Genomic DNA, 10417 nt, shown 5'->3' with positions numbered 1-10417 from the left:
GGGTCACGTGGCCAGCATGACGAAGCTGCTCTGGCGAGCCAGCACCAGAGCAGCACACAGAAACGCCGTTTACCTTCCCGCTATTTATCTACTTGCACTTAGCCGTGCTTTCGAACTGCTAGGTGGGCAGGAGCTGGGACCGAAAGACGGGAGCTCACCCCATTGCGGGGATTCGAACCGCCGACCATGCGATTGGCAAGTCCTAGGCCTCGGATCCTGCTTGCATGGTGGCCACTGTGAAAATAGGATGCTGGACTGGATGGGCTCGATCCAGCAGGCTCTCATGTTCATATTCGCTGAGGGAGGGGGAAGGGAGAGGGAAACCTGGAGCCACTACTGAATTTGGATCACCAGTTTTACCCACAGCGCCACCCGCGTCCCTCGAGGGTTCTTACGAAACCATAAATGAGCACTGCCACAATCGCCACCACCCCCTATCCCCTAATTAAACAAACAAGAATATAACTTTACAGTCAGAACCTAAAACATTCACCTGTAACTAAAATGCATCAGATCTCTATCTCTCAAGGGTTGGTCACATGTTAGCAGATGACAGCTGCCTGTCCTTTCAGATGTGTTGTGCTTGCCTCTTGCTTTGATCAGAGGTGAGGGCTCTGCTCTGAGACCCCGCAGGGGGGGGGGAAATGGCCGAGTGACCTTAGCCCTTAAAAAAACTCCTTGATTAAACATCTTAGAAGATACAAATGAAAAATTAAATATCCAAGAGGTGAGTTATTAATGTGAGGGAGATCCTTAACTATGCACACAAATAATCTTAATGCTTTCATCCTCCTTTATATTTCCTTTAGAGGGTTTTCCTTTGCAGGGTTTCGAAGTGAAGAGATTACTCAATGGACTGGTATAGCTCAGTCGGTAGAGTTTGAGGCTCTCAAGTTTGGGGGTTTGAGTCCCATGCTAGGCAAAAAGATTCCTGCTTTGCAGGGGGTTGTACTAGATGATCCTTTGGGATCCCTTCCGACCCTACAATTCTGTGACTATGCAAAGAGGACAGGAATATTAAGAGGTCAAAATGGTGCACTTTTTATAGAAAAATGGAGGCCTCTTTTTTTTTGGAGTACGGTCATATCTCGGGTTACAGCCGCTTCAAGTTGCATTTTTCCGGGTTGTGCACAACACAGAACCTGGAAGTACCGGAACGGGTTACTTCCGGGCTTCAGCGCTTGCACATGCGCAGAAGTGCTGAATCACGCTTTGCACATGCGCAGAAGCACCGAATCACAGCCGGGGTGTGCGCAGACATGGCGCTGCGGTTTGCGAACACTGCAAGTTGCGAACCTGCTTCCCATACGGATCACGTTCGCAACCTGAGTGTCTACTGTATATTTAAAAGAATGAAAGAAATCGCAGGCAGGATTCAAGATCGGAGCAGCGAAAGAAAAATGATAAACGATTAGACATTTGGGTTTGATTTATAATGCAGTAGAAAAGGGTATGAACAGAAAAAATTGGAGGTGGGGCGGGGAGTCAATACATGAAACAATGCAACTATTTAGTTTGAAGTCCATTTGGAAAAATTAGGAAATTCAATAAAAAGTACATTATGTATAACAAAACAGATAACTCTTGAACTTGATGGCCTTTGGGGCCCCTTCCAATGAATTGTATTCTATGAAGGCTACTAGACACAATCTCTAGGCTCTGCTTCCACAATCAGAGGCAGCGATGCTTCTGTACAACAGTTGCCAGAATGTGAAGGAGGGGAGGGGGCTCTTGCGCACGGATCCTGCTTGCATGGTGGCCACTGCGAAAATAGGATGCTGGACTGGATGGGCTTGATCCAGCAGGCTCTCATGTTCATATTCGCTGAGGGAGGGGGAAGGGAGAGGGGAACCTGGAGCCACTACTGAATTTGGATCAACAGTGTGCGGTGTACAAGAGGAGGACCGCCAGTAGGTGGCACCAGAGTCAACGAGAGGCAGAGAAGCTGTGCAAGACAAGACCAAGGATGAGGGAGGGAGCGGACAGGCAGGAGGGCTGGTTTCACACAAGAAGGCAGGCGGTTGTGGGCCTGGGCGAGGGCCGACTGAGCTTGGTCTCCACCAACTCTCGATTTGCAGCCGCAGAGAAACAGCGCAGCCTGCGAAGCATCCCTTCCCAAAGGCGGAAAGATGTCTTGGCTGCAGAGGGATTTGGGTGGGTGTCCGGAGCTCAATTGGGCGTAGTTTTTGCTTTCTCCTCTTGCCTTTCCTCCGTCCGGGCGGCAATGCTGTAGTAATAGGTTCGGATGAGCGTCTCCACCGTGGAAAAGTCCGGCCGGTCTTCCCACCTGGGAAACGAAGGAGAGAAAATTAAGTGGGAGATCTGCATATTTGCCAATGAGATTTGAAGGTTGCAAAAGGCACCGGCGTCCTGGAGATTCGTACTTGCACTGGCCTCTCCCAACCCTGCAGCAGGGAGTTCCGCAAGTTAACTCCGTTCTGCACGAAGAAGCATTCCCCGTCTCAGATATCAGGCGTGGGTATTCCTTGGCTCACAGAGTGATCATTCTGGGATCTTATGGCAGTGGGGAAAGCTGTACTGTAGCTTTTGAATAAATGTTTTTTTAACTAAAAGAATCCCAGATATTGGCCTGCCATCCCTGTATGGTTTTTGAGAGGGTTTGGCTAATTTAGAGCACTAGAGAAGGGTCTTACTTGAAAGTCCAGCACTGCTGCATCAGCTTGTACATCTCGGGGGGGCATTTGGGGGGGCAATCCAATCTCTTCCCTTCCTCCAGGAATGTTATCACCTCCGGTCCTTTCATTTTCTAGTAGAATGGTGGCAGAGAAATTGACTGGTTTGTCTTAAGAGCAGAGAATGATAGAATCATAGAGTTGGGTCATCTAGTCATAGCTGTCAACTTTCCCCTTTTCTTGCGAGGAATCCTACTTGGAATAAGGGAATTTCCCTTAAAAAAAGGAAAACGTTGACAGCTATGCATCTAGTCCAACCCCCTGTAATGCGTATGATTAAGTCTCGTGCTCTAACAACAACAACAACTGCATGGTAAATAATAAATATTATATATATTATTAAATAAGAATAAACATATAGGTAGATAGATTCTTGGGACGCAGGTAGTGCTGTGGTCTAAACCACAGAGCCTAGGACTTGCCGATCAGAAGGTCAGCGGTTCGAATCCCCGCGACGGGGTGAGCTCCCATTGCTCATTCCCTGCTCCTGCCAACCTAGCAGTTCGGAAGCACCTGAAAGTGCAAGTAGATAAATAGGTACCGCTCCGGTGGGAAGGTAAACGGCGTTTCCGTGCGCTGCTCTGGTTCGCCAGAAGCGGCTTAGTCCTGCTGGCCACATGACCTGGAAACTATACGCCGGCTCCCTCGGCCAATAAAGCGTGATGAGCGCCGCAACCCCAGAGTTGTCTGCAACTGGACCTAATGGTCAGGGATCCCTTTAAATTTACCTTAGATAGATTCTGATGGACAGATAGATGGATTCTTATGGAATCATAGAGCTGTAGAGATGGAAGGGACCCCCGAGGGTCATCTAGTCCAACCCCCTGCGGTGCAGAAGAATGCAGTCCCCTGTCCAATTAGAAACCAAAGCAGATTCTGCTTCGTTTGCGAATGTGCCAGCAGTTTTCTATATGGTGAGCCTGGTGGAATGTCGCAGGGTGTGGGGCTCCCGAGCTACTCAGCTTAGGGGTGCTCACCTTGTAGGGTTTCTGTCCGTAGCTAAACGCCTCCCACATCGTGACACCGTAACTCCAGACGTCACTCTTGCTGGAGAACTTTCGGAAGAGGATGCACTCTGGGGCGTACCACTTCAACGGCCACTTCCCTGTTGTCTTGGCCTGCATCGAAAGGCACAGAAGAGGGGCAGTGAGGAATCGCCAGATCATGTGTGTGGTGCAGAAGGAGAAGACGGGTGGACGACTCGCTCTCCCCAAGCAGAGACAGGCCCCACCTTAGCCCAGCATGCTGTCCTTACAGGGGCAACCAAAGGCTTCCTCCCTCCTTTGTTCCCCGTCATTCTAAGGTAGACTGCCTCTGCCCATGGAAGCTCTATTTAGCAGACGTAAGAAACTCAGAGGAGCCTGGCTGCTGGATCTGGCCAAAGGGGGCCCATCCAGTCCACCCTCCTATCTTCATGGCGTCCGACAATATGCCCTGACCTCTGAATGCAATGGCAGCAACTCTCCCCAGTTGTGATTCCCAACAGCTCAGATCCAGAGGTAAGTCATTAGAAATTCATTTCAATGGGCAAGACCTGTTTTTTATTCCATTTCTAACCCAGATTTCTTCCCAGGAACTCAAGGTGGCATGCATGACTCTCCTTGGGCCCATTTTTATTATTCTGAGGAACGCTAAGAGACTGTGGCTCACCCCAAAGTCACCGGGTGAGCATGACTGAGGGTTTGAACCCTGTTCTCCAAGGTCCTAGTTCATAACACCATCACCACCGCCATCATCATCAACAACAACAACTTATTGCTTACACTCTAACCATGCTGTAGTTGGAGTCATCTCGATATAATCAAATGCCTTCTTGTTTTCTCAGGATCTAGTTGAGCAGTTTCTGCCCCCCTCCCTTAGATATATTAGCTAGGGCTGGACGATATATCAATATATCGCCCAAAACCAGTTTGAAGTCCATATTGTGATAGTGGTTTCCTAGTTTTTGACCTGGCAATAAATATATTGCAAATCATGATGTGTGTGAGGGCTGGGCGATATATTGTCCAAAGTCGGTTTCAGGTCCATATCGCGATATTGGTTCCATAATTCTTGACCTGGTGGTATATTGCAAATCATGATGTGTGTGTGTGTGTGTGCTCTGCAAAAATCACAATGTGGGGGAAACAGTGAATGCCTCTACATAGCTCCATCCTTATTTTAGACATTGAGATATATCAGTATATCTTGGTATTTAGCTCATGATATATCACAAATTTGAAAACCAGCTCCTTCCTTATTTCAGACATCGTGATATATCCATGCATGACAATTTTTAGCTGGTGTTGAAAACCAGATATCGCCCAGCCCTAATCTCAACCATTCTTGCATCCCAGCAGATCACTCTCTGACCTTCAATGGATCCCTAACCCGTTTTTCATTTCTCACCAGATAGTAACTGTCATCAGCGGCCAGAGCTTTGGACAGCCCAAAATCACTGATCTTGGCGTAGTGTTGGTTGACCAGCAGAACATTCCGGGCAGCCAGGTCCCGGTGGACAAAGTTCTTCTCTTCCAAATATTTCATGCCAATGGCCACCTGGTGCATCAACTCGACCACATTATTCACGGGGACTTCATCTCTAGGGGAGGGGGAGAAAGTTCTTCCATCGTTAAGGCACTGACTTAATGAGGGTTCCTGATCTGGAGAACCCGATTGCTTTAGAACAGGGAAGAGGAAACGTGTGTGTGTGTGTGTGTTCAAGATATTAAACAATAAAATCCAAACTCATGTATGAAAGAATGATAAAAACCAACGTATCAAGAGAATAAGAAAAGAGAAAAAGCAAGAGGGGGGAAAAAAGAGATTGAGATAGAAGAAAATTACCTCCACAACCTTCTCTGTCAATTGTTAGTACCACCATTATTATATTATTTAATATAAACACTCCATGAAAATTCCTGGCTGTACTTTAAATTACAGTTTTCATACTATTCTGCTAAATGGTATTTTGTTACATTTCCCTCCCAGGCCCAGCCTTCCTCTTTCGTCACTCAAAAAGTCCAAAATGGAGAAAGTTTCTTAGCCTGAGGACTTCCAGGGAGGTCTTGTATTTTGTTTGGTAGAATCAGATTTGGGAGGGACCTTGAGGGTCATCTAGTCCAACCCCTCGAGGGTCCCTTCCAGCTCGACAATTCTATGACCTCAGTGTCAGGAGCTCGTCCTACTCTTGAGTAGGACCCTGGTAGAAACACATGCCTAACTGGCATGTTCTCTCCCTGCTGGTCGATCATTCGGGAGCTTCAAAAGCTATCTTCAGCCCGAACATCACAGCGACCGATGCCAACAGACATCGGCACACTCAGGGATCCGCAGCGTTTGTGCAGTTCGCGTAACAGAACTCAGGAGCTCAGCATTTGGCTAATCTATGTGTATTTACATATAAACACACACTGAGCACTGCAACAAGGCTCCCTCTTCTCTCTAGCATCAAAGATCCTGTCTCCGTCACTTCCCACTCTGTGGAATGAAAACATACACCATCATGTGATAGTGTTTCCCAACCTTGTGCCTCCAGCTGTTTTTGGACTACAATTCCCATCATCCCTTGCCACTGGTCTTGCTAGTCAGGGATGATGGGAGTTGTAGTTCAAAAACAGCTGGAGGCACAAGGTTGGGAAACACTGATTTAGACAACAATCCCATGACTGCAACCAGGGAGCAGGAATGCTAACATCCAGAAGGTGGTGCACTCTCCTTCGTTGGAGGTTTCTAAACAGGGGCTGGGGGGGGGCACCTGTCAGGGATTCCTGAGCTGTGAGTTCTGCATTGCAGAAGGTGTCCCAACTCTACAGTTCTATGCTTCTGTGGTAATATAAACACTCAGTGGTACCCTGTGGCTCAGACCCGTGGCCCACATCTCTCAGGAGCCAAGCATTCCATAGTGTGATCCCAATATCGTAAAACTCCCTCCCGGCTGAGACGAGACAGGCCCCTCCCTTGCTGAACTTGACAAAGAAATTTCTATTCTGGAAGGGGGTTGGACTGGATGACCCTCGGGGTTCCTTCTAACCCTACAATTTTACGATTCCAAAGGAAGTCGCATTGGACCTATTTGTAGCCCCTTTTATTCAACGGATGAACTGCTTCGTCGATCTGCCATCCGCTTTCTGACCTTCTTTGGAGAAGAAGAGTTGTCCCTAAACCTTGGAAATAAAGAACTGGATTTGCAGTCCCGCCCGGGACCTGCAGATCCAATCTGCGGCGGGATCGACTCACTTCTTAGAGGAGAGGAATCTGTTGAGGGACCCTCCGGAGGCCATCTCCATCACCAGCATGAGTGCCTCTGCCTCGCAGACCCCGATCATGCGGACGATGTGAGGGTTGTCCAGCTGGTGCATGAGCTGCGCCTCCTTCATCATGTCGTCCCTCTCGGCTTTCTCGTTCCCGCTTTTCAGGATCTTGATGGCCACGTCGATGTGCTTCCTAGGGAGGAGGGGAGCAGAGGTTATGGCCATGGGTGGCAGTTGGCCTTTCAGAAGAAGTAGGGAAAGGAGGCTGGGCTCTTCAAGGACTCTTTGGAAGACTATTTGAAAGAGGCATTCCACCCAAATTGGAATAATAATAATAATAATAATAATAATAATAATAATAATAATAATTTATTATTTATACCCCGCCCATCTGGCTGGGTTTCCCCAGCTACTCTGGGCGGCTTCCAACAAAGTATTAAAATTCAGTGGTCTGTTAAACATTAAAAGCTTCCCTAAACAGGGCTGCCTTCAGATGTTTTTTTAAAAGTCAGGTAGTTGTTTATCTCTTTGACATCTGCTGGGAGGGCGTTCCACAGGGCAGGCACCACCACCAAGAAGGCCCTCTGCCTGGTTCCCTGTAACTTGGCTTCTCGCAGCGAGGGAACAGCCAGAAGGACCTCGGTGCTGGACCTCAATGTCCAGGCAGAACGATGGGGGTGGAGATGCTCCTTCAGCACCACCACCAATAATAATAATAATAATAATAATAATAATAATAATAGTAATAGTAGCAGTAGTAATACTTTCCTGCTCTAAGTAGAGGCTTTCCCCAGTGTGGGAAACAATATGTGGAGGAATTATTATTATTATTATTATTATTATTTAAAAAATATTTAACATAATTATTACAAAATAAAAGCAAAATACTGCAAATATGTACATATATCTTTCAGATAAGCACACATATATATAAAAGAGCAAAAAAAAGGAAGAAAAAAATAAGAAGAAAATTTGAAAGAAGAAGAAAAATTGGAAGAATTTCTTCCAAATTTATTCTACAAATATCTCAATAATAAAATTTCATTGGTTGACTTCCATCACTTACACTGCACTTTCTATATACGTTTTAAGCAAAATTGTATCTGTTATTCCGTATCTTCCCCATACAATCTCATGCAAATATTCTATTATTATTATTATTATTATTCCTGCTCTAAGAAGAGGCATTCCCCAAACACTGGAAATAACCACCACCACCACCAGCTATCTGGCTGGGTTGCTTTCCCGATACAGGGCTTCAGATGGCTTCCATAGGTTTTTTTATCTCCTCATCTAATGGAAGGACATTCCACAGGGAGGGCGCCACCACCGAGAAGGCCCTCTGCCTGGTTCCCTGTAACCTCACTTCTCGCAGGGAGGGAACCGTCAGAAGGCCCTCGGTGCTGGACCTCAGTAGGGGGGTCGCGGGAGGGCTGGATGATGGGGGTGGAGACACTCCTTCAGTCATACTGGGCTGAGGACATTTAGGGCTTTAAAGGTCAGCACCAACAATTTGAATTGTGCTCGGAAATGTACTGGGAGCTGGTTTTTCAGGAATGGTGTTATATCTTCTCGGCAGTCGCTCCCAGTCACCAGTATTCTGGATTAGCTGTTGTTTCCGTGTCACCTTCAAAGATAGCCCCACGGAGAGTGCATTGCAGTAGTCCAACCAGAGCATGGGACAAACTGGTGAGACAGGGCAGGGAGGGTTTCAGATGGAGCTGGTAGACAGCTGCCCTGGACACAGAATTGACCTGCGCCTCCATGGACAGCGATGAGTCCAGAATGACTCCCAGGCTGCGCACCTGGTCCTTCAGGGGCACAGTTACCCCATTCAGGACCAGGGAGTCCCCCACACCTGCCCGCCCCCTGTCCCCCCAAAACAGTACTTATCTCTTGTTGAGATTCAACCTCAATCCATTATATGGCATCATCCATTTTGCAATGGGGGTGGGGGGTTGTTAGCCCCATGAGGACTGGAATCTTACTTTGAGCCCCAGCTCTGTATATAAAATCAACCCCCAGCGTTTCCAGGTGCAGTTGGGATGAATGCTGCCTGACTCTCTGGAGAGCTGCTGCCAGTCCGTGCAGGATATACTGAGGTAGCCGGATCATTGCTCTCGCTCACCATGAGGCAAACTTACTTCTTCATTTTGTAAACGCCTTTCCGGACGGAGCCGAAATTGCCTGCCCCCAGCTCCATGTCCTCCACAATCAGGTTGTTCCTTTTCAGGAACAGCTTCTTCTCCTTCAGCTCCTCGGGGTCGCTGTAAGGGCTTTCGTAGCAGGACGTGTCCATGGGCAGGATCCGGCCCTTTTTCCCACGGCCTGCACCGATCCCCAAGAGATTTTTTTAAAAAATGAATTTTATAATTTTCATAGTCACATAAACAAAGCAATGCATTAAATTAAATTGAACATTGACTTCCCTTCCTCCCCTCCCGGATGGTCACCAGATTCTGTGTACAGATCTGTAGGCGCAGACCATCCGCCAACCCAAACTAGTTCGTTAAGAAAATTCCCAAACTCAGTTCCATGGGTGATTCTGGGTCATCTCTCTGCGGTAGCTTATCTTAAAGTTTTAATTGCCTATACGCTTATCACATTTACAAATTTTAAATTTACTGTTGTGCATTGTTTTAAATGTTTGTTTTCCTTCTGGGATTGTACCCCCAAGTGTGTTTTATAAGCTGGTCTCCGACCGTAATAAATTATCTATCTATCTATAAAAACACAACAATTCACCTTAGTTTATTCCCTTGCCCTTTACTCACCAATGGGGTCAGGTGTGTAACCATCGGAGTTTTGTGATACGAGTCTCCGTTGAGCCTGGCAAGGAAAAATAGAATCACAGAATTGCAGAATTTGACCCTGGGGCCATCTACTCCACCCCTTGCAGACTCAGGATTCACTTCCGTGCAGAGATTGGTTCAATGGGATTTCCCTGGCCGCTGATGGAAGCCACGGCTGATCTCTCACCCAGGACATGCCTGTCCCCCGGTCCTTAAACCGACCCTGAAAGACTGTAGCAATTTGAGAGGAAGCAAAGAAAGAGAGACTTACGAATGCAGATGGGTGAGTCGGTGGGGCAGGCGTCGCGGTTTCTGGAAACAGGAGGAAAAAGTTTGCTTAGGTGACATCTGCAAACGACAAGCCTGAGCTATGGTCCTTCTAGCTCTCCCATGCACAAACAAACAAAGCCAAGCTTCCAGACCTCATTATTAATAATAATAATAATTTATTTATACCCTGCCCATCTGGCTGAGTTCCTGGAAGGAACTAGGTGGAAAGAAGATACAGTCCCGACTAAGGAAGAGTGGCAGATAAAATTAATGGACTATGCCAAAATGGCAAAACGTATGGGAAGAATTAGAAACCAGGGAGAAGTCACTTTTCATAAAGAATGGGGAGAATATATTATCTATTGGAAAAACTATTGGGGGGGGAACTAAACTCATTAGCAGGACTGATGTAGAACTTGTCAAAATGGGA

General features: G+C 47.0%; 1 protein-coding gene across 1 annotated transcript in view; it reads right to left on the bottom strand.

Moving 5' to 3' along the window:
- Positions 1–1374: 1374 nt before the first annotated feature.
- ZAP70 (zeta chain of T cell receptor associated protein kinase 70) overlaps positions 1375–10417 on the bottom strand; it is a 30030-nt gene continuing 20987 nt past the window's right edge. Inside the window, exons 6-13 of the mRNA XM_081895616.1 lie at positions 9989–10029; positions 9700–9754; positions 9070–9253; positions 6912–7118; positions 5082–5274; positions 3671–3811; positions 2655–2767; positions 1375–2287 (exon numbers count right to left, since the gene is read on the bottom strand). Coding sequence (XP_081751742.1) covers positions 2170–2287; positions 2655–2767; positions 3671–3811; positions 5082–5274; positions 6912–7118; positions 9070–9253; positions 9700–9754; positions 9989–10029 — 1052 coding nt within the window. The 3' untranslated portion in view covers positions 1375–2169. The remainder of the gene's footprint in view (positions 2288–2654; positions 2768–3670; positions 3812–5081; positions 5275–6911; positions 7119–9069; positions 9254–9699; positions 9755–9988; positions 10030–10417) is intronic.

Source organism: Podarcis melisellensis, assembly GCF_964234715.1.
Source record: "Podarcis melisellensis genome assembly, chromosome: 18".
Taxonomy (NCBI): domain Eukaryota; kingdom Metazoa; phylum Chordata; class Lepidosauria; order Squamata; family Lacertidae; genus Podarcis; species Podarcis melisellensis.
This window is presented reverse-complemented; position numbering and strand designations above follow the sequence as displayed.